Source organism: Perca flavescens, chromosome 12 (assembly GCF_004354835.1).
Source record: "Perca flavescens isolate YP-PL-M2 chromosome 12, PFLA_1.0, whole genome shotgun sequence".
Taxonomy (NCBI): domain Eukaryota; kingdom Metazoa; phylum Chordata; class Actinopteri; order Perciformes; family Percidae; genus Perca; species Perca flavescens.
In genome coordinates this window covers 22543972-22568517 of record NC_041342.1, presented here as the reverse complement: position 1 = coordinate 22568517, position 24546 = coordinate 22543972, and the positions used below count along the sequence as shown (strand labels likewise).

At 38.0% G+C, this 24546-nt stretch overlaps 2 protein-coding genes across 2 annotated transcripts; both read left to right on the top strand.

The window, feature by feature from the left end:
- The first annotated feature begins 1185 nt into the window (after nt 1–1185).
- Nucleotides 1186–12274, top strand: LOC114565981 (complement factor H). The gene is made up of 10 exons (XM_028594322.1): nt 1186–1199; nt 5618–5694; nt 5785–5973; nt 6493–6651; nt 6748–6939; nt 7434–7505; nt 7691–7747; nt 11400–11561; nt 11662–11749; nt 12223–12274. Exons 1-10 carry the CDS (start codon nt 1186–1188, stop codon nt 12272–12274), a joined length of 1062 nt encoding a protein of 353 aa, XP_028450123.1.
- A 3402-nt stretch (nt 12275–15676) lies between these two features.
- Nucleotides 15677–18370, top strand: LOC114565980 (complement factor H-related protein 1). Its single transcript, XM_028594321.1, has 6 exons — nt 15677–15692; nt 15883–16074; nt 16939–17100; nt 17182–17352; nt 17886–17911; nt 18089–18370. Exons 1-6 carry the CDS (start codon nt 15677–15679, stop codon nt 18095–18097), a joined length of 576 nt encoding a protein of 191 aa, XP_028450122.1. The 3' UTR covers nt 18098–18370.
- Nucleotides 18371–24546: the final 6176 nt, after the last annotated feature.

The following is a 24546-nucleotide window of genomic DNA, read 5'->3' as shown; positions in this document are numbered from 1 at the left end:
AACTTTCAAGCATTACCATTCCATATGGGATTAAGCATATTTTTTGCATATGAACAATATCTTAAACAAGAGTTGAGACTTGACTTATGTACGGCTATAATATATGAAGTGAATTGCATGAAAAGTGAGTAATGTTATACCCCTAGGTGGACTAGGGTCAGAGTGAAACATAAGGTACAATCGCACAAAATCAATTAACCAAATGTGATATTTATTAAAGTCCACAAAGTCCTCGCAACACAAGGAATAAAGATGACTCTAGTGTGAAATCTGTTATCAAAAAGCCAACCTTCAATTGAGTAAATTTTAGTAACCTGTACAGGTAAACATTCTTTACAGCCAAATGGCAAACTAAAATACAGCTCAAACATAAAATAGAAAACATTTCTTTGGTTTTTCGATCTTTTTGCTGCTTACCCATGCTGTACTTTGACGACTGGTCATGTTAGTGTATTGTATTAGTGTAGAATATAAACTCTCAATCATCATTTTCCTCCTCTTCCTCATCTTCACTGAATAAACTTTGAATTCTGATTAAGAATCTTTATCAGACGGACCTTCCCTTTGCCTTTTGAATGCTTAAGTGCAGTCAGCACCAGTGAACGCATGCAAGGCCAGAAGAGCTGCAGTGACGGTTCTACATTGAATTACACCCAGGGCCAGACCCCCTTCGAGCAAACGAACAAAATTGCAGAATTTTACAGAATTACAATATTATAGTGTATATTTATTTTAAGTTCTGATAACTTATACTGTCATATTTTGTACAGAATTGTGTTCATTGTCTTTTGAAAATGTTGGAGGTGGAGGTGGTTGTAAATAGTTAAATAACTGGATTCTCTTAAGTGTGTTTTTCAAATGTTCTAATGAAGGATTTGTGCAATTGAGAAATATAATTTTCTCTTTCACTTATGTTGTTATAATAAAATATGTAAATAAATGTGCCAAACATATATACAATCAAATGTAACAAAAGCAGAGAGCAACAATAATATAAAATATTAAGAACAATGTGCAAATTAAATATAGAAAATATTCCAAATAGCACAAATCCTTCATCACACAAACGTGAAAACACACTAAACCTGATCGTTCTGGCCTTCCTTGGTGCAAAATCATCAATGATGTCATATGAAATCTGCTCCCCTATTGAATGATTGATACTGACAGATCCGTTCCTGGGACATGGGTGACCTCAGGTATGACTTGATCAACTTTAGTTTTGAAAAGCTCCTCTCTGATTGAGCCACAGTGACTGGCAGAGTAAGTGCAATCCTGAGAGCAGTCCAATAGTTGGGGTAGATCTCCGATAGATCCTTGTCATGCATAAAACCAAGGAGGCTCATGGTCACCCCCCCACCCCCACCGTCAGCATCGTGGGTGCTCAGTATTTTTTTAAGTGCTCGTGCCACACCAGGCGGCTGCTTAAAGCTGAAATGTGTTCCTGTGAAAAATCTTCAGCCAGCTGGTTGATGTTGATTAGTCTGTCTCCCATGTCATAGATGATGTTGACAGTTGATGACTTGGCATAATACAGGAGGATGAAGGAAATGTCACTCTTTTGCTCTGACTCTAACTGTTCTGATGTGAGGCATTTTAGTTTGGATATACTGCATGTTAATGATCAGCCTCACATCGGTTTCTTCATGTTTTGAACAGATCTCTGGTAGAAGTTCTTTTGACATAACTCCAGCATTGCATTCTATCTTGGAAAGCATTGACGGACTGGGATCAAAAAACAGCCCTGGAATTTGCAACACACTGGGCTTATTTTTGTCAACAACCTAGCTTGGAAATTTGTGACAGAACTTTCACTTCAGATATTTGTATTAATAAATATGGGGTTGAGTAATGTGACAGCAAACAAAACTAACACTGCAGAACATGCAGAGAGACTTTTTCTCATCTTTCACTGACCGAGTGTGTAGTGTGTGCGTAGCGACTGGGCCCCAATGCTCCGCCTACACTAATGCCACCATCCTCCCTTCACCACTTTTAAGACAAATATAAGTATCCTATTTTGTCCTCGTTGCTTTGGGATCAACTTTTGTGATCCAGGCTCAGGTCCCTGATATGAAAGCCCCCTTATTGCTTTATATTCCTTTATATTTTTGATATTTTTTGAATATCATCTGTGTTTTCCTTCTCATAGGATAAATAAAGGTATTCCCACCATAAATTGGTGCATAATGCAGGATATTAGTCTTTGGTGCTCAAAATAACCCTGGGGGAGGACACCCAGACCCCACACTTTTGATATGTTCTCTGTTCACTTTGATATTTTCTCCAATTTGAGGTACAGTGGAGAACCTTGGTTATTCCAGCTGTAATCCTCTAGATAGAATGGTCATCTTGGACTTAAATTGAAGCTTATAAACTTTGTCAGGCGGACAGACATTTTTTTTTGTCTTTTGGGGTATGTTGACGGCAAAAAGGCAGCAATCCCCAGAGTCTTTAATCACAATTAACATCATTCTGCCAAAAGCTTTTCCCAAAAAGGGTGTTTTTTTGGCCCCTGAGACCAAATGGGGCCCAGATGGGGGTGGTTGTTATCAACTTGTGATGGCCCAAGGTATAAGATAATAGGAAATAATAGTGAAAAAAAGGTAGCAAAAAACATCCTGAGGAGTGGACCTGGCTCCCGGCCTATGTGTTGGTCAGCCATACTCTCTAGGCAGGAGGACATGTACAGTAGTTCCCATGGCCCTCTCAGGCTCCACACAGAGGCGTGAGGATTCAACACCGACTGGCTTCCATCCCAGTACCTAACTTCTCGTGGGGGGGGGGCGACAGCCAGAGCTAATTCTGCTGCTCAAAGATTAGTGGAGGAAAAAAAACTTCTCAGTTAAAGGTTCTGTAGGTAGAATTGTGAAAATCCAGGATTTAGCCAAATAATTTGAACATCGACAACTTCTCAGTCCCCCCCTTTCTGCCAAAGGTCTCCTAAGCCCCTCCCCCCACGAGGGAGAATGAATGCGTGTGCCTGAGCAGTGATTGACACGCAGTTAGACACCCCTCCTGGCCCTGATTGGTGAATCTGAACAGGGAGCGGTGGATTTTTGCAAATCACACTACAGGCTGTAGGAGGTGCCAGAGGAGCTGGATTTTTTTTTTTTAAATTACCTGCTTAATGTAGTTCTACTGGAACATAGGGTCAGTTTCAGCAAATATGACAGAAAGTTAGTTTTATAAGTCTTAACTACTGCATCTTTAAGTTTGGCTTTGACAGATTTTTGCTGCAAGGTCAGGATCATACATAATCATACATTAACTTTTGCTGTATTGTAACTTGTACTCTGTATCATGTGTTCCTTCCACAGTCTTTGACATAAAATGCAGGCTGGGTGCAAGGCTTTTGTAGCAAACCCTGACTGGGTAACCTGGCTACATTCTTAAGGGTTGAACCCCTAGTATTTGTTTTCCAGCTGTATTGCCAGATGAAGTCTGTAGGGGATGTTTCCTAAATGAAGAGTAATGAGTGCTCTATCAGCCGCCCAGTCCACACAGTGGGTGATTAAGTATACTTCCAGGGCTGAACCAGGCAGAAATATCTGGAGGCAATGTACAAGGAATACAATACAAGAAACAAAATAAAATGAAAGATGAATTTCAAGATATCACGATATATGTTTTCTTGGGCTGAACTAGACAAATTAATTTCATTATGTCAAGGTTTCTTTATTCCCTACTCAAAGCAGTGTCTTTATTATATCCTTCAGCTCACTTGTTTTAACTTTGCTGCATGGATTTGAGAAGAAAATCTAGAACGATGAAGGTGTAGTGTGGCAAGACGCATGATGAACGAGAAAAAACGCAGACAAGTGAGCTTCCTCACCAATCGGCGAGGGCAGGACAAGAGTGGTAAAGCAGATAGTGGAGAGGGAAATCAATACAGACCTTCATTTTTTATAACATCCAACTGTTTGACCCTGCTTCACTTTCTGAAGTCCCCCTCAGCAGAGATGCAGTACTCTTTTTAGGTCAGTAATTTGTTTCTGCCGGATTTTGATGATGTCCTGGAACACAATGTGACGCATAATGTTGAGCAATCGTGGCAGTGCCACATGAAATGTCAAGGCTTAGAAATTAATATGTAGTAAATGCACAATAGCAAAAGTAACTCGAGTAGAACACGCTGAAAAACTGAAACGGAGAACATGATTATTTCCAGTGTATGCATTTTATATTCACAAGTCAGAGAAACATTTCTTGGCTTTGCAACTTAGAAACTGTTAGAATATGGCTCCGATTATAGTAAAGGTGTCACAAAGAGGCCGATGACCGTGTAAAATGTAAGAACCCTTCAAAACAACCACGCAACATTTTTTAGAATGTCAAAAACGCTGATTTTACGTTTCTCAAGTCTTTAGCTATGAAGACAAATTGGTCTCAATATTGGTGACAATTGCATGTTTCTTGATTAATAAAAAGGAGATTTACAAACACATATAACAATTGTGCGTATGTTCACAAATGTATTGTCCAAACAAATACATTTTTTTTCACAAATAGATACAACCCAATTTCAATAAATATCAGTATTTTACACACACACATACACACACACATATATATATACAGTATATTTCCAACTTCAAGTTCATAGATCTTTCCTGAGACACTACGTCCATGGCTCCCCTCTGATGGAAAGTAGAAAAGGCTCAAGAGTTGTTACATACTGTAAACTATGCTGCTCTGACATGTTCCAGCAAATGGCAATCACAGTCTGAAAAGCAAAAAACAAATGTATGATCACATCCATCATCAATAGCAATATGTTATTTTAATATATAATATTGAGGATGGTTCCTCATCTGTTTCTGTTTTGTCAAAAGTTTTTACTTTGCTTTATTTACAGAATTTGAACCTCTGTTACGTTGGCCTGACTCTGTTTGCTATTTCTTAATGCTGACCTCGGATCACAGCAGTCCGGGAAATCATTTTGAAATGTGGATTTTGAACAAATGAATCAATGCTGCCGCTGCCATTCTGTGTAAACAAACATGGAATAAACACAGCAGAATGCTGCATCATTGGCTGGAACATTACAATATAATAAATATACAAAATGAAAGCCTTAAGGCAACAAATGTACAATATCATCTTTGATCATGAAAGCAACAACTGTCCCAATGTTGACTTTGTAATCAGATTAAGGTGTTGTTGATAATGTCACAATATGGAGATATCATAAATTATTAGGACTACTAATATTACTTTCCTAAAATCAAAGGATACATACTAACATAATAATAATAATAATAATAATAATAATAATAATTGGGTACTGTTTGTTAATATTACTTTGTGTTTATGTCGTACATCTGACTTACTATTACATAATCATGACAAACTTCCTCATAATTTGAAATTAGTCATGTTATGAGGAAGTCATATTTTATAATCTTTCTGAAAGAGGGGGAGTTAATCCTATATCTCACATGTACCTCTAAGATCAATGTGTGTATGTGTAATGTATTTGCTTTGTGCTTATTATTGGGTGTTGGCTTCAGAGCAACTGCGTAATTTCACTCCATGTTTCTTATCTTTTTGGGGAATTGTCTTTCACAATGGTTAACTGGTTCTGATGTGAACTGAACACCTCACTCTGCTCTAGTATTTTAATTCTTGACAAAATGTGTGTGAGATATCTTGGATTTGTTCTTTTGGTTTGGTTCCCAGGAGGACTGCATTGTAAGAACATTCAATTCTATTGCCTATCTTTTTTTTCTTTCTTTTTTAAATTGTTTCCTTATAGTGCTCTCTTACTTATCACTGTTTCAGCACAAAGTGCAGGTCAGTCGTGTCGTCCGACTCATGATGGTGGTTATTTGGTCCCGAAACAAGACTTTTATTCTCACGAAGCCAACCTCACATATGGCTGTGATAGCGGACTTAAACCAGCAGTGGAGGGTTGGTGGGCCACAATCACATGTCAAAATGGTGAATGGTCGCCTCAACCACAGTGTATAGGTAAGTGTTCTATAATATCTCCCCTGGTTTATTTGAAGGAGATGCTGACAGCCTGCAGCCTGTTTTTTTAGCGTAAACTGTGTGTCACATGTTTTATTTTTATTTTAATACCTTCTTGAAAAACATTTATTTATGATATTTATTCTATGTAAAAATGATGAAGTCATACATCTGTCACTGTATGACACTGTAGAGTAAAAATTACATTTAAATTATTATTACATGTCTGATACTTTTCATAGTTCATAGTTAGACCTAAGATTGAAAAATAAATAAAACTGTTATATCATCTTTTTGTAACAAGCATCCAAATAATTTCATCGTACTTGGTAAAATGAAAATTCCACTTGTTTAGTTTTTACTGCAATACCAACATTACACTGTAGTTCACATTTATAATAAATAAATAAATAAATAAATCCTGACGATAATGTTCATGCAAATAATCATTTTCTCATTCTCAAAATAAAACAAATTTCAGAAACACCATGGTAAAAATATGTTTTTTTTTTCACGTAGATGAAAAAGCCTGCATTCCACCAGATATACCCAATGCACAATACAAAAAAAACCTCAGAGGTTGGTACGAGAAATGTGACAAAGGATATGAACACAAAGGCCGGGATGCTACAGCCATATGTACAAATGGAACATGGTCCTCTGTGCTGGTCTGTGAGAGTGAGTAAGATGTTCTATATAAGCAAGCTGTTAAACTAACTGTGACCACAATAATCTCAGTGTCTTTTTTTATGACAAATGTGCTTATTTTCACAGAAAGTATCGAGGCATGTGGTGAGCCCCCTAAAATCCCCCATGCAGTCATCATCCATCAGAAATACCAGGAGTTGTTTGCTGCAGATTCAGAAGTGCAGTATGAATGTGAAGATGGATATACTGTAGAGGGAGGAGGAACCAAGGAATACATCACTTGCATGTCTGGAAGCTGGACTGAAGGCCCAACGTGCAGTAAGTGATGGACATTGTGATATGAAGTGATTAAAATACTTTTTAATAAATTCAAAAGTGACAATTAAACATTCGCTAAACCCCCCTGAGCAGAGTTTATCTGAGTTCAGAAACCATAATTAGGCATGGCAGGCCTGTCAAGTTCTCCACACACCAGAACAATGTGTGTAAGACTGATACTTGGTAGGCTATCTAAAGAGTTTGGAGGGTGGTGTGTGTGGTCTCTTTTTTTATTTTTTAACCAATTATCCAATAATACCAAAAATGCAAAGGAAAAGTGTCCAATTAAGTGTCCTATATTGGGCACTTGCCATAATATCCTTCCTGTCAGGCAGAGGAACCAGACCAGAGAAGGGACATGGTGGAGGTACATTAAGGTTATTAATACAGGTTATTAACCTGTACTAAATATGAATAAGTAAATCTATTGATCTAATGTCTCCATAGAACATGTATATACTGTGTATCTAACTTGTTGTTTTGTTTCCACTTAGACAGAGGAACCAGTTTAGGTACTGGAGATGATGGAGGTACATCTGGCAGCAGGACACCACCTGCAGATGGAGGTAGGTCATTGATTGAAAGTTAGATTTACTTTGCAAATTACATTTTCTAATTTTTAAAAAGAATTTGAAAACTGATTATAATTCTATATCAGAGAGTAATGGATGCCAAAGAACATCCCAAAGTGAAACTAACAGGTGTGTCTTCTGTTCTGTATGTATCCCTTTATCTGCTCTGTATCTTACAGGATGGTCTGCCACCTCTGGCTCGAATGAGAGAGACAGGAGACCTCCATTCACAGAAGGTAAACCATTCATATTCATCGCATCACATGTATCGTACTAGGTCTATGTATTCAGTTGGTATAACTTTTTAAATATTTATTATCTAGCTGACTAGTTACTGTAATGAAAAAAAAACTGAATGTATAGCCACTGGACATTTAAAAGAAATTTGTATCAATTCAGTACAGCTTTACTGAGTGGTTTTGGGATAGCTAGGGTATATATCATAACCTTTGCTCACCATTGACAGTACCCTCTTTGAAGCCCCTATGGTATTTAAATCTTTTTATTGAGATAAAAAAAAGTGAAATACAAATAGCCAAGGAACATAGAATCACACACACCACAGAATAGAAACATACAAACACAACATTGTATAAAAGCTCATAAAAAAAGCAAGTGTAATAAAAGCAATAACACAAAATAAAAATACATAAATAAACAGTGATAACCAAAGAGACCTACTGCTGCTTGGATGCAAATTCATGTTCAAAGTATAAGAGGCTGCCAGAATTTAAAATACTTGTTAATGAAGCCTCCTGTAGGCTACTTAAGTTTCTCTAGCTTTAGATGTGCCATGCCACTCTTTAGTCATTTGGAATGCGTTGGGGGTTTGTAAGATTTCAACTGTAACAACATTAGTTTCTCATTAGTAATAATGAAGAAAAGGCAAGCGCATCATCCTGAGCACATGACAGTAAAGATTCCCATGGTGCTATCCCAAATATTGCAGTTGCTGGATTTGGTTGTATGTCTTTTTTTTTTGGGAGGCCCCCTATGTAAATATGAATGGACTTTTTTTATTTAGTGCTTTTCTAGTCTTAACGACTACTCAAAGGAGTTTAACATATTACAGGAACAATTCACACACATTCATACACTGTGGCCAAGGCTGCCCTACAAGGTGCCACCTGCTCATCAGATAAACATTCACACACATTTGCACTCTGATGGCACAGCATCGGGAGCAATACGGGGTTCAGTGTCTTGCCCAAGGACACTTTGACATGGAAGTGCAGGGCAAGGATCAAATCACCAACTTTCCGATTGTTAGGTGACAGCTCTACCCCCTGAGCCACAGCTGCCCCATATGGTAGATAATACAAGATGAAGTGCCTTCTACGGTGTCCTTCTAGTGAAGGAAACATTAAGGCTGTTTTATGGTTGTGCGTCGAATTGACGGCGTACCCCCTCAGAACCCTCTGCGTCTACGCCGGACCCTACACCGTAGCCTGACGTGCACCTCTCGAAAAATTAAACTACACGTCGCAGCGATGCACGTCACTCTGCCGTGGCTTGGTAGCGTTGCATTTCCCCCGACTCATTTCCTGGTTGTTCTTCTCCATAAACAACATGAAATCAAGGAGAGGGTTAACTTTTCCTGCTACAGATTTTCCACCTTGGTCAGAAATCACACTTTGTTTCTCTCACTATGACTCTAGAGTCGGTACTCGCTTGCCGTCACTCTCTCACTTCTCCCTCACTCCCCCACACACACACACACACACACACACACACACACACACATGCCGGCTCGACGCACACACCAGCGCACAAGTATAAACTTCAGGCCACTCACGTAGGCTATGGCGAAAGCTCTGCGTGGAGCCTCCGCAGAACCATAAAACAAGTTTTATGCAGTGCCTAGTCTCGCTTTGCCAGACCTTCCTCCACAGTGCGGAGGAGGGTCTGGCTAGTCCACATAGCATTCCGAGATGGGAGAAAAACGTGCTCTGTTTTATTGCCATTCCTTTAAACCAATCACAATCGTGATGGGTGGTGCTAAGCTCCGCAACGAGCCGCTGCAAAATAGCCTCAGGAAGGAACTTGTTTTGGTGGAACATGTGTACGTTCAAAAGTTGTTTTAGTCGTGCGAGAGAAAACTCGAGAAAAGTATTGCATTGACACGTTTTGCTATACACATGTTTATTCTTTTTGTGTGTATTGGAACAAAACAAAAAAAAGAAGGAAAAAAAGCAAATTGGACATAATTGCACACAGAACTCCAAAAATGGGCTGGACAAAATTATTGGCACCCTTTCAAAATTGTGGATAAACGCAGGATAGTCCGGATGGTGGATAAGCAGCCCCAAACAAGTGCCAAAGAAATTCAAGCTGTCCTGCAGGCTCAGGGTGCATCAGTGTCAGCCCGAACTATCCGTCGACATTTGAAGGAAATGAAACGCTATGGCAGGAGACCCAGGAGGACCCCACTGCTGAAACAGAGACATAAAAAAGCAAGACTATAGTTTGCCAAAATGTACTTGAGTAAGCCAAAATCCTTCTGGGAAAACATCTTGTGGACAGATGAGACCAAGATAGAGCTTTTTGGTAAAGCACATCATTCTACTGTTTACCGAAAACGGAATGAGGCCTACAAAGAAAAGAACAAAGTACCTACAGTCAAATATGGTGGTGATGTTTTGGGGTTGTTTTGCTGCCTCTGGCACTGGGTGCCTTGACTGTGTGCAAGGCATCATGAAATCTGAGGATTACCAAAGGATTTTGGGTCGCAATGTAGGGCCCAGTGTCAAAAAGCTGGGTTTGCGTCCGAGATCGTGGGTCTTCCAGCAGGACAATGACCCCAAACATACTTCAAAAAGCACACACAAATGGATTGCAAGAAAGCGCTGGAGAGTTCTAAAGTGGCCAGCAATGAGTCCAGATCTAAATCCCATTGAACACCTGTGGAGAGATCTTAAAATTGCTGTTGGGAAAAGGCGCCCTTCCACTATGAGAGACCTGGAGCAGGTTGCAAAGGAAGAGTGGTCCAAAATTCCAGGTGAGAGATTTTTTCCAAAGGGTGTGCAACCAAATATTAAGTTAAGGGTTCCAATAATTTTGTCCAGCCCATTTTTGGAGTTTTGTGTGCAATTTGTTTTTTTTTCCTTCTTTTTTTGTTTTGTTCCAATACACACAAAGGGAATAAACGTGTATAGCAAAACATGTGTTAATGCAATACTTTTCTGTGAGAAATACTTCATTTTCTGGAAAAATTTCAGGGGTGCCAACACTTTTGGCCTTGACTGTAGTCTAGCTAGCTGTCTGGATTTACCCTGCACAGATCTGAGGAGCAGTTAACCATAGTCCTCATAAATCCACCGGAGTTTAAAATTCCAACACAAAGAAAGCGGAAGGCAACGGACATCAGCGAAAATACATGCATCCAGTGGAATTTCCTGTGGTACCGGAGCAATCCCGGAAATGGACCGTCAAGCATATAAACTATGAAGTGCCTTATAATGCACATTACATGCTTGAAAACCTTCTGCAGGCTGGTGACCCACCGCATGCAGCTGGTGCCGGAGTCTGCCACTGCCAACAACTGTAATTGGCAGTTTGTGGTGGGAACCCAGTGAGGGATCATGTCTTTATCACTGCACTAGTGACTGGTAGAGGGTGGGATGTAGTCGGATAGTGTGTATATTCTGTGTGCTGCACCCTCCCTGTGAAGCTCATCGCTGGCAGGTGAAAGAAGCAGCTGGTGACGTCATGGTGACAGAGACCTCAACAAGGATAAAACAACGATTCAATTAAAGCTTAGATTTTAGGTAAACAAAATAACAGGCTGATTGCACAATGTTTATTTTATTAAGTTGTGCTGTTGCTGCTGTGATCACTACTTCATTAAGATTCTATGACACTGTTAAATGACCCCTTTTTTAATTTCAGTCGTCCACTGTGGAGCATACCCAATCGTACCAAACGGTGATGTTGTGAAAGAAGATCCAATGTTTTTGAAATACCAATGCAATGTCTTTTATAAACAAGTGGGTTCAGACACCGTGAGGTGTCACAGTGAAGGCAACTGGTCACAACTACCCATCTGCCAAGGTATAAACAAGTCAATAATACTATCTTCATTCTAAAAGTCTATCGAAGATGTTACTCAAATAATTCTACATGCATTTTTCTTTCTGTTTACTTTGTGCAGAGGCATTCTGTGTCATAGATCCTGCTCAATATCCTGTGCGCAATGTTAAATTATCTGGACGTGAATATCTAAATGAAGGAAAAACAAAGTACATTCAGTGTATCTGGAATTATTTCAGCAGTCGTGTTCAGTGCATCAATAGAAACATTTTTTATACCCAGTGTAAGTATATAAGTAAGATCTTTACATTTGAATTTGCCACAATGCTTTGAGTTTCAGCATTTTTGTTGTCAGATAACATATATGAATATTAACTCACCAGGGTCTAAAGTGATTTAGATCTAAATCTGAATCAGACTTCAATAACAAAAGTTTGTGTGAATTATCATTATTTATTAATTATTCACTGCTGCGGTGCTGTCATTGGACTACTTTGTAGGTTGTCATCACTATGACCATTACCGGGTGAGTGCTATTCTTTGATTTATAAATCAAAAATTTTATTTATTATCATAGTTTTGTGTATTCAATGTTGGATAGCACTTTTCTAACTTTATTATTCAGTTTTACATTAATTATTTAACTGTAAACATTATTGCTTTCTGTCTGTGTTGAAACCAGGGTGTTTGCTCATAAAGCACAGCCGACGATTCGCTGCTCGACTGACAACTAAAGCCAAGTTGGACACTTCTAAAATTCCTCCACCAGAAAACGATACCCAAAACATTATTGCTTTTTCATTTGGATCAAGAATATATACACACAATGTTGGAGCTTATTTTTATGACTGGAACTCTTGATGTATTAATAACATGATCTGTACTTTTAAATAAAGTTGATATGTCAACAGCAGTCTGAATAAAATGTTCACTATAGAAATCTTAACAGAGATCTTTGTATTACTTTCTCTACAAATTATAGAACTAAAGATTGATATATCAGTAAGTATTAGTTCTTATATTAATATACATGAGACAGCATTACTGCAAAGTATGCAGAGACATGGACAGACAGTCTCACAAAGACCATTGTGCGTTTCAAAGCTTCACAATGATGTCATAACTCACATGCGTCAAACTCAAGGCCCGTGGGCCAAATCTGGCTCCTTGCAGATTTAGATTTAGGCCCGTACATCAATTTGGGTTCACAATAAATTTTGGCCCTCCTAGTTGTGCGCCAAACCAAAACACAGGAAGGTGTGTTTTTTAAACTGCAATTACCGGACATTCAAGGTAGAATTTGGCAGATTTGCCGACTCTGAGACTCAGAAACTCCCCCAGAAGCAGAGAGTTTTCATATTCAGGTTGTGAAACAGGTTGTTGTTGTTGTTAAAACAATAGTATTTCTTGATTTGCCAAATTCTATGATGGCTGAGGAACTCTTATGATGACTTTTGTAGGGCTTCATGTCAACAAAAATGTGACAAAAAGCAACAAATTTACAAAAAGGTTGGAATAAAAACAATAAAAATGAGGAAAAAAAGCTACCAAAATGTTTAAAAAAAAAAGTGACATGCAGTAACAAAAGCACGTCAATATACTCTCCATGTCTGGCCCTCGGTGGGATTCTCTTTTTCCAGTGTGGCCCTTAGTTAAAATGAGTTTGACACCCCTGTCATAACTAAAACATTTTCAAAACAGAAAGTACAACTGTACAGAAATCGTTGGAGATTGTCCGGCACATTAGCACCTGAAGCAATGTTTTTTTAAACGCTATCAGTCGGCCTGTGGCTGCCTCACTAACGCTGATGTGGAGACACAATTCACAATTATTTGTTGACAGAATCCAGGAGCGGACTGGGACAAAAATTCTTGGTAAATATGCTTGGTAAAAAAGAAATTCAAATTCAAAGCTTCACGATGATGTTATAACAGCCTGTGGCTGCCTCACTAACGCTGATGTGGAGGCTCAATTCACAATTGTTCGTTGACAGAATCCAGGAGCAGGACAAAAATTCAGCCCTGGTTACCGGCCCAATTTCAGTCAGGGACATTGTTTGCTTTATAATTGCATAAACCATGCTCACGTTAGATTATAGCAGCATGAGGCGCACTTACAGGCTTTCATAGTTAAACAACACACACACACTGGAGGCTATCTGGAGACAAATAAATCATTGTCACAAGTCTTTCCGTTTTAAATACAATTAATGAAAAAAAACCTGTGCAGATCGTTGAAGTACATAATATGACAGTAAATTATTGAATTTGATGATCAGCGTAATCTGAAAACAAAAAGCAATATTAAACATAAAACTTACTAAATAATGTTAGCTTCATGTCTAAAGTAATTACAACAAACATGATTTTTGAAAATTCAGAGGCTTTCTGTATTTGTAAGAAGAGCAAAAAGACTGTAGCTTATGTTTTTCTCCTATTCTCTAGGTGTGTGCGTGTGCATGAAGCCCATTTTCTCGTTTTTCTTTTGGCTCCAGAGCAACTGCATGGTGCCTGAGTGTTTACTCCACAAACATTTCGGGTCAATGCCCTCAACAATATATAACTCTGATCTGGACTCGGCTGTCAGCTTTGTCGTGGGAGGATTTCATTTCTGACAAAATGTGCATCAGATATCTTGGATTGGTTCTTCTGATTTGGATTCCTGCAGCGCTTCATGGTGAGAATATTGAATACTTTCACATACAACCATTTGAATTGGTTAAAACAAACACTGTAGAGTGATCTTATCATTGTTTATCAGCCCAAAGTGCAACACAGCCCTGTAGTGCTCCCAGGCTGGATGATGGTTTATTTTCCCCAAAGCAAGAGACTTATTCTCATGGAACAAAGCTGACCTATACCTGCAACGATGGACTTAAACCAACAGTGAAGGGTTGGTGGGTAACAAGCACATGTCTAAATGGTGAATGGTCTCATAAACCACAATGTATAGGTAAGTGTTCCTTTTTTTCTTTTCTTTTCTTTTCTTTTCTTTTCTTTTCTTTTCTTTTCTTTTCTTTTCTACCCATGGTTGCTACAGCTCTTAGCTGCTAGCATGGCTCTAGTCTTTGGCTGCTTTTCAATTGATCAAATAACTGTAGTCATGAAACTTTTGAAAGAATAATGTCACCTAATATATCACCTTACATTACACTGTAGGTGTCTAAGTTAAAAAAATGATGTGAAAATATCCACAGCTTTAGCATTTACAAGCAATATTTCAATTATTAATAAGTGCTCACACACGACAAACTATAGCACACTACAATAATTGTTAGCACCCTTTCATTCCTCCTGTGAAGCATCCCTGATTTGTGTATTGACAGTTAAATGGTTTATAACACCGCACATTGTAACATACGGGGTGGTAAAACATTTAGAATTTGACAAATAAATGCTGACAATGACTTAAGGTAAATTTCAGAAATTGTTCAGAAGAATAACAGAACACATTTCTGTATGTGTGTAGCCTTGATTGTTCTATTATGATTATACAATAACAAAATAAAAGTGATAATCAAACTGTGTTCATATGGTGGAGCAATTCGCTCTCAAAATATAAAAGCAACAGACAGGATTTCTGCTTCATAGAGATCTCGGAATTTCCCAAAGTGAATAAATGTGTCATTCTAAAAATAATAAGCATCCAATTAATCTCATCATGCTTGGTAAAAAAAAATTACACTTGTTTTGCTTTTAGTGAAATACCAACATTACACTGTAGTTCACATTTCAACAGTAATGTCCTAAAGTTCCCCTGTAAATGACTGGAGGTCAGAAAAACCAGACTTTCAGGGGGTTCCAGGTAATTATTTACAGGGATCTTTCACTGAGCTGTAACCATAGACTGTATGTAAAGATGGACGACATGACAGCTGAAATAAATCCCTGAAAATGACTTTCATGCTAATGTCATACTAAAAATAAAATTTTTTTAAAGACATCATGGTAAAAATGAGTTTTTGTTTCTTTTTCCACGTAGATGAAAAAGCCTGCCTTCCACCAGATATACCCAATGCACAAAACAAAAAAAACTCAAAAGATTGGTATGAGAACAATCAACGATTCTGGGTTAAATGTGACGAAGGATATGAACTCAAAGGCCATCATGCTACAGTCATATGTATAAATGGAACATGGTCCTCTGTGCCGGTCTGTGAGAGTGAGTAAGATGTTCTATATAAGCAAGCTGTTAAACTAACTGTGACCAGAATAATCTCAGTGTCTAAATCGTAATTTTTAGTTTGAATTCTCACCAGCTACACTAACCAAGGCAACCAAGTAACCACTAATGCAAGCTCCTTTATTTTTTTTTTAATGACAAATGTGCTTATTTTCCCAGAAAGTATCGAGGCATGTGGTGAGCCCCCTAAAATCCCCCATGCAGTCATCATCCATCAGGAATACCAGGAGTTGTTTGCTGCAGATTCAGTAGTGCAGTATGAATGTGAAGATGGATATACTGTAGAGGAAGGAGGAACCAAGGAATACATCACTTGCATGTCTGGAAACTGGACTGAAGGCCCAACGTGCAGTAAGTGGACAATGGGCTGAGATATATGCAGTGTTGAAGTTATGAAATATATTTCCAGCAATGAAAGTTCATTTTAGGAAAATTTCTTTCAACTGGTGGAGAAGCACGTCATTCACTATAGATTATAACTTTTGATTTATTCCTTTTTTTTCTGCCCATTATATATTCCCAGCTCCTAAATAAATATACAGTATAAATACTGTATATAAAAAAAAAATTGACAAACAACAACATGCATTTTGTCTCGCTGTGCTTTACGGTGGGTTTTCACCATAAACTGTAGAAGAGGATGTTCACAGGCAGCTTCAACAACCGCAGATCGGAGCGGTTCAATTCATTTCTGAACAGTCTGCTGGCAGTGGGGGCCCAGATGTTCACTAGTCGTCCTTTTGCAGAGCTGTAGTTGAGTTTACCCAGCCTAAGAACGTAAACATATGAAAAGTACAATTAAGTGAATATATTGTATGTATATGTAATGTTGTTTTTCCCTCTGTCAAAGGAGCCAGACCAGGTCCTGGAAATGGTGGTTCTGCAGGGGGGGGAACAGGTGGATCAACTGGCAGTGGGACACAACGTACAGTTGAAGGTATAGTCTCTTTATCTGTATTAAATAACATTACATTACATTTATGTAGCTGACACTTTTATCCAAAATGATTTACAATAAAAGCATTCAACCATATGGGTACCACCCTAAAATATGAATTTTTATACCTATTTATCTAATCTTACTATAGAATATGTATATGCTCTATTAGTGAGGTAGCCAGTTAAAAGCTGAGGAAATCAAAATGTGGGGTGAAAGTTGATTTACTCTGTTATGACAGCTAAAAATATTTGTATTGTTTATATTGTTTTTTTCAGTCAAGAACTGTGGACAGCCGCCCGTAGTTCCTAATGGTGATGTTGTGGTAGATAATCCAATGTTTTTGAGGTACCAATGTGCTGCTTTGTACAAACGAGTGGGTCCAGAGAGGGTGAAGTGTTACAGCAACGGCATGTGGTCAGATGTACCCATCTGCAAAGGTAAAAACAAGTCAGTTCTAAAGATCTGTCAAAGAGGTTGTCTGGGAAAAAAATTAACAATTTGTTGTTTCCTTTGTGCAGCCACCTTCTGTTCTGTGGACACTGATACACATCCTGAATTAATATCTGATGGAGTTAAAATTATAAATGACGGTGGGACCAAGAGATTGCCATGTGTTCGCCAGGAAGAGTGGTGGACAGATCATTCTTCTGTGGTCCGCTGCACTAATGGAAGAATGAGCCGTTCCACATGTAAGTATCTCTATCTGTGTGTGTGTGTGTGTGTGTGTGTGTGTGTGTGTGTGTGTGTGTGTGTGTGTGTGTGTGTGTGTGTGTGCCAAATAGTTTTGCAGATGGTGTTGGTGTAGTCTTTATGCTAAGCTAAGCTAACCCCTGCTAGCTACATAGTTAGCATAGGCCGACAAACATGGAGTGGTGTCGGTCTCATCCAGGATTTCCCTTACCATTATAAGACTGGAGCACAGCTAAGCCAGATAAATGTAAAATAATTTTGAGCACATGCACCTATGAGTCTTTCCCAAACCTAGGGACATCTAACACTAAACTTTCTAGTTTTGTTTACTTTGCGCCACAGAAAAGGAAGTGGGGAAGCACATCCTGCTTTTGCAAATCCAGTACATGTATTCATGTTTTGCTTCTGTACAATGCACAATGATTTAAAAACCTGCAGACATTTAGTCATTCAGACAGACTTCACCTCCCCATGAGAAGTCAATAAGCTGCTCCACATATTCACTGCCGTGCTTCTCTCGGGCTGTTTTCAGGTTGCAGCAATCTGACCCCAAAGTGGGTGAGTGTTACTCCTGAGTCTAACATTGTATAAGTATTAACACTGATGTTGTCTCACACTACAACTGATTATTCATATCTTTTTTAAATTATTTACATTCATGATTATACATTTATGTTTTACTTTATTTCTATATTTTACAATATTGTTTTTGTAAAACCTCTGTTGTGTAACCAGAATTGTTAGGGCTGTATCACCAAGAAGATCTGCTGCCTTCGGATCTGCTCAACGACTGAGAACAGCCTGGAAACATTTCAGAGACAACAGAGATATGATTATACTGTCACACACTGTTTTGGGTTTTCACATTTCTGTCTTTTCATGCTGATTTGTGACTGCCCACATCATGTACGAGCAAATCTGTCTGTGTGCTTAAAGCTGCAAAAATAACTCAACAAATACAGTGTGTATATTTGATGGACAGGCCTTAATAAAGTCTTTAACTGGAATTTTAACAGATTCTTTTTAGATTGTGTCTGAAGTTTTTATGTCTAAATGGCTAAATTAAGCCGATTTAACTATCCAACAATTGTGAACAACTGCCCCATTAATAAAATGTTACCAGCTACGTATTGCTGTTTACTGGATAAATGACTTTGATTCATACATTTTTCAAACATTGTTCTCAATTACTTTTCTGCCAGTCAACAGATCCCTTAAAAAAAACTGCTTTGTAGAGACAAAGCTGTTTTTTTAAGGGATTGGGCAATGTTTTAATTCTTTATTTTTTTAAAGATTTTTTTGGGGCATTTTTAAGATTGTTTTTGGGCATTTCAGCCTTTAACGGAAAGAACATCTAGATTGTGAGACCACAAGATTGAAATGTGTTTACCAGGATAACTGGTGGACAAATCATTATTCTGTGGTCCAGTGCACTAATGGAAGAATGATCCTTTCCAGATGTAAGTATCTCTATAATATAAAAGTTTTTGTTGTCGGATAACATAAAGCATTATAGTGTTTATCTGCAAGCTGATTTACGCAAATCTTTGGAGCAAGAAAAACTAAAGCCACAAGGTTTATAACATACATTATTTGTCCCATAACTCTGTTAGGCACTCTAGACTGTTGGACTGTGAGATTAGTTGCTTGTTTGAAAAAAGAACTGGGGGAACATTACTAACTATCTGCAAGCTGATTCATTAAAACCTTCTACACCATCAATGATTGTATTAAACAGAGAGAAAGAAGCACACATTTAGTTCATCGGCCCTCCCCTCCCCATGAGAAGTCAATAAGCTGCTCCACATATTCACTGCTGTGCTTCTCTCTGGCTGTTTTCAGGTTGCAACGCTGTGACCGCGCGGACGGTGAGTGTTACTCCTGAATCTACTTTTTAAAGAAATGCACTGCATTTACACTGATGTTGTCTCACATGAAGCACTACTACTGTTTTTTTCCTTTCTTATTTAGATCTATGATTATGTATTTATATTTGACTTATATTATATTTTACTATATAGTTTTTGTTTGTAAAACCTCTATTGTGTAACCAGGGTTGCTAAGGCTGAATCACCAAGGGAAAGATACTGCTGACTTTGGATCTGCTCACCAACGACCGAGAACAGTGGAAACTTTTCAGAGAAACAGAGATAAGATTATGCTGTCACACAATCTGTGTTGGGTTGTTAATCGATGGTCCATCTTGAAATGTCTCATAAGAAGAACTACTACTTATTTCATTTGTAATTTCATTTTTATATAAATAAATAATACAATATATTTTAGTATTATCATAATTAGTATTGTCTGTAATGTCTTGTAACTTGTGTTCTTGCTAAGGCCGTATCATGAAGGGGAAGATGCAACTGCCTTTGGATTGGAGTCAATGCATCACTAACTGGAAACTTTTGAAAATAAATTTTAAAAGTGTGTTAAATGTTAAAAATAAAATGTGATTGTCTTTTTATTTAACACAGATGTCTATTGTATATATAACATCTTAAACCAGAATTTGTAATGATTTATGTAACTGGACATTTTTCATCCGTAAAACAAGAAAACAAGATTTCTAATGACAACTCTAAACTTTATCATTTGGTTATTGTGTAATGATAATGCTAACATGCTGCTGTTTAGCAGGTTTAACAACCATTTTATCCATTTCCGTTTAGCAAGTTAGCATGCTAACCTTTGTCCTATGGAGACCATGACTGTGTACCAAATGACCAAATATTTGCGCATTGCCACACCTATCTCCACAGCGCTGTCAGTGGTGCACCATAGTCAGAAATCAATCAATCAAACTTTATTGACCAAAGTGCTGTACAGAAGAATAAATAAAGACATAAAAAGTACATAACTCACACAGGCATGAAATACGAACAGAATACAAATAAAACAAGTTAAGAGACATAAAACAAGAGAAGACAGCCATACAGTAAAACAATTAAATCAAAATGTCAACGTCTGGTGTCAAAGGCCAAGGAGAAGAGGTGGGTTTTAAGACAAGATTCAAAAACAGACAGTGAAGAGGCCTTCCTAATGGGCAGAGGAAGATCGTTCCACAGTTTTCACAGAAGCTGCCAGAGCAAAGACGTGGTCCCCTTTGAGCTAATGCTTTATTTTGGGGACACTCAGGAGCAGTTGATCAGCTGACCTGAGAGAACGGGTTAAGATACATACAGTAAGTTGCATCCTTTTATTAAAGGAACACGCCGACTTATTGGGAATTTAGCTTATTCACCGTAACCCCCAGAGTAAGACAAGTCGATACATACCCTTCTCATCTCCGTGCGTGCTGTAATGCTGTCTGACGGTTCCAGTATTAGCTTAGCCCAGCACAGATCCTGCAGGTAACTGGTTCCAACTAGCCTACTGCTCCAAATTGTGACAAAAGTGACAAAATAACGCCAACATGTTCCTATTTACATGTTGTGATTTGTAGAGTCACAGCATGTACAAAAAACAACGTAACATGAGACACAGCCATCTTCTAACAGTAAACAAACCGGGAACTATATTCTCAGACAGGCTTGCTGCGAGCATATCACTCCACCCAAGTACTATATTCTTTCGCCTGAGAATATAGTTCCCGTTTTGTTTACAGTTAGAAGACGGCTGTGTCTCATGTTACATTGTTTTTTGTACACGCTGTGACTCTATAAATCACAACATGTAAATAGGAACATGTTGGCGTTATTTTGTCACTTATTCGGAGCAGTAGGATTACTGGAACCATTCACCTGCATGTTCTGTGCTAGCCTGATGCTGCTGGAGCCGTCAGACAGCGTTACAGCACGCACGGAGATGAGAATGGTATGTATCGACTTGTCTAACTCTGGGGATTACGGTGAATAAGCTAAATTCCCAATAAGTCGGCGTGTTCCTTTAAATCTTTATTTGGATCCCCATTAGCTTCCACAATGTGGTTACTAGGTATCTTGGGGTCCACACAAAAACAAATAAAAACAAACTCACTTTCATAGAATAAATAAAGATGATGCAAAACAAGCCAAATACAAATAAAATAACTCTAGAAAAAATAGACATCAGTAGCCAACAATGACCAAAACCAAAATTGTACGGAATTAATAGCAACAAAAAGATAATACAATCGTGTTTTGTTTAGAAACTCTTGGAAATTAAATCGACTTTTGATTTGTCTGATGTTGAGAACACATTGCAGGCAGAATAACACTTCTCATCATACATTTATATGAAACCACCAGATGACCAGCGCTCACTTGACATGTATGACAAACACCAGTAGCCTATATAGATGTTGTTTTTTTACAAAAATAAATGTGGTGTCATTCCAAATGATATATGCATAAATACCAGAAGACTAGATCTGAACGAAGCCTCCAAAGTTAGCCCTGATAATCATGTATGCATCTCAGACACATTAGCACAGAAAGAACAATAACAAACTAATCTGGCTGCTCTGTTCTGGGAAAAATGTATTCTTTTTAGATGTTTCTGAGTTGCATTTGACCAAATGACTGAACTTCAACCATAACAGAACATATGCAGAACATATCCTTGAAATTGTGATGCCCTTTTCCATCATAGAACAACATGTGTTCACTTTGATCAGACCAAGACGGTAAATAGTCAAATTTAACATCTGTCTTTATGACCTGCTCAACTGATGTCCCATATCATTCCCCAAACATTTTCATTCTCATCATTTAGTGACGATTTGTCCCTCAACATGTAGATTCTCTCTCAGCCCCACTGTTTGTGAAGCAGAGAATAACGTCATCTGCATACATTTCTGATCTCATGGCAGCACATCTAATAGTTGTTGAGATGTTTCAGTCCGGACCAAAGTGGTGGAGCGACTCACCATTAATAGAACCACACCGCTAGTTTGGTAAGAAATTATGAAAAGCGTGATAAATATGCCGATTAATTGTTTTGCTTTCTTCCTAAGTCTGTCTTTGAAAATAATGATTAACTGAATTTTAAAACGAAATCCCAAAATGTATTTTATAAGACATTTTCTTGAATTTATTGAATTTATTTTATGATTGCTTTAATTTTAAGACTGCTCTCTTGAATTTAAAGACAAATAGGCAGTGTGTCAGCTAAAAATGAAAGGAAGTCCAACCCACAGAGCAACAGCAGGAGGTTTCGCTAGCTGTTAAGTGCTCGGGGGAGCACTGTGTGTCAAACATAGACTGTTAATATGGTGTCAATCCAATTTATAATCAATTTGTTACAGCAGCACTTGTCATAGTAGGTAAGCACGGGTGTTACAAATACCATTAAAAATGTCTCTGTTCTATTTAAGTGTTCCAGTAATGACAGTGTGACAGTGAGCCAGCATGCACGATACCAGAACCCTGAAACTGAAGCAGCTAAATGGAATTCAGTCATCATTATTTAAACCTTTTCCTACTGTGAGATGTCAAATGTCTTGAATGAAAAAGGCCTAATTTTAAGACTGAGTAACACAATGCGAAGCCCATGAGGATCCAGCAGATGGCAATCAGAGTTTGAGCTGGAACTCAAAGACAAACTGTAGGCGTAAAACAGACCACACAAGGTAAAAGAAATGCCGTGACTATAAGAGGTCATATGGAACATGATGCCGTGTCTATGTTTGCTTTAGAATTAAATGTATCTTTAAACAAAACAATCTCATAGATATAGATTAGTATAGAAAACACTGAGAAATCAAATGACCCCTTTTGTGCTTAATGATTGACTTGACCAAAGTACACATAGCCTGTTTGTACATTTGTGTGTACAGAATGCTGACAGTAACTCAGCGTAATGTTTACTATTTCCTAACTTCTGAGCTTTGGGGGAAATGCCCTCGACTATTATTGAGTAGTCCCGATCTGAACTGTGCTCTTCACTGTGCTTTGTCTTGGTGCTTTAATTCCTGACAAAATGTGCATGAGTTATATTGGATTTGCTTTCCTGGTTTGTTTTCCAGGATTGCTGCATGGTACGTATTCAATTCTGTTACTTAGAAACATTTTTCATTTTGTAATTATATGTACTTTAGTTTGTCGTTGTATTTCAGCGCATAGTGCAGGTCAGCCATGTAGTGCTCCGACTCTTGATGGTGGTTATTGGATCCTGGAAGAAAACAACCTCACGTATGGCTGTGATAACGGAAGTAAACCAGCAGTGGAGGGTTGGTGGGCAACAAGCACATGTCAAAATGGCACATGGTCACCTAAACCACTGTGTATAGGTGAGTTTTCTATAATATCTCCCCTGGTTTATTTGAATGAGATGCTGAAAGCCTGCAGAAGTGTTTTTTAGCGTTCACTGTATGACACTGTAGAGTAAAAAATATATTTAAATTATTACATTTCTGATACTGTTTTCCCTCGGGATGAATAAAGTAGCCTATCCATCTATATCTCTATCTATCTATCTGTTCATAGTTATATCTAAGATTGAAATATAAATAAAACTTTTATATCATCTTTTGTAACAAGCATCCAAATAATCTCATCGTACTTGGTAAAATGAAAATTCCACCAATGTTTTGTTTTTATTGAAATACCAACAATATACTGTAAACAATGTTTACATTAGAACAGTAAAGTCCTGAAGTTCCCCTGTAAATCACTGGACGTCAGAAAAAACAGACTTTCAGGGGGTTCCAAATTATTATTTAAAGAAACTTTTGCTGAGCTGCAACTATATGGATGGACGACATGACCCTGAAGATAATGCTCATGCAAATGTCATTCTAAAAATAAAAAGATTTTTAAACACACTATGGTAAAATGGTTTCTCTGTATGGTTTATTTTTACCCTCAGATGAAAAAGCCTGCCTTCCACCAGATATACCCAATGCACAAAACAAACAAAACTCAAAAGATTGGTATGAGAACAATCAACGATTCTGGGTTAGATGTGACGAAGGATATAAACTCAAAGGCCATCATGCTACAACCATATGTACAAATGGAACATGGTCCTCTGTGCCGGTCTGTGAGAGTGAGTAAGATGTTCTATATAAGCAAGCTGTTAAACTAACTGTGACCAGAATAATCTCAGTGTCTAAATCGTAATTCTTAGTTTGAATCTCACCAGCTACACTAACCAAGGCAACCAAGTAACCACTCAACTGAGCTCCTTTAAATATTTTTTTTTTTTTTGTGACAAATGTTTTCCCAGAAAGTATCGAGGCATGTGGTGAGCCCCCTAAAATCCCCCATACA

What these genes read in the sequence shown, in the direction of transcription:
- LOC114565981 (XM_028594322.1), top strand. An exon ending in ACAACTACCCATCTGCCAAG is followed by an intron (nt 11,562 to 11,661) that starts GTATAAACAAGT and finishes TACTTTGTGCAG; the next exon opens with AGGCATTCTGTGTCATAGAT. An exon ending in CTAAATGAAGGAAAAACAAA is followed by an intron (nt 11,750 to 12,222) that starts GTACATTCAGTG and finishes TGTTGAAACCAG; the next exon opens with GGTGTTTGCTCATAAAGCAC.
- LOC114565980 (XM_028594321.1), top strand. An exon ending in AGATGTACCCATCTGCAAAG is followed by an intron (nt 17,101 to 17,181) that starts GTAAAAACAAGT and finishes TCCTTTGTGCAG; the next exon opens with CCACCTTCTGTTCTGTGGAC. An exon ending in AAGAATGAGCCGTTCCACAT is followed by an intron (nt 17,353 to 17,885) that starts GTAAGTATCTCT and finishes GGCTGTTTTCAG; the next exon opens with GTTGCAGCAATCTGACCCCA.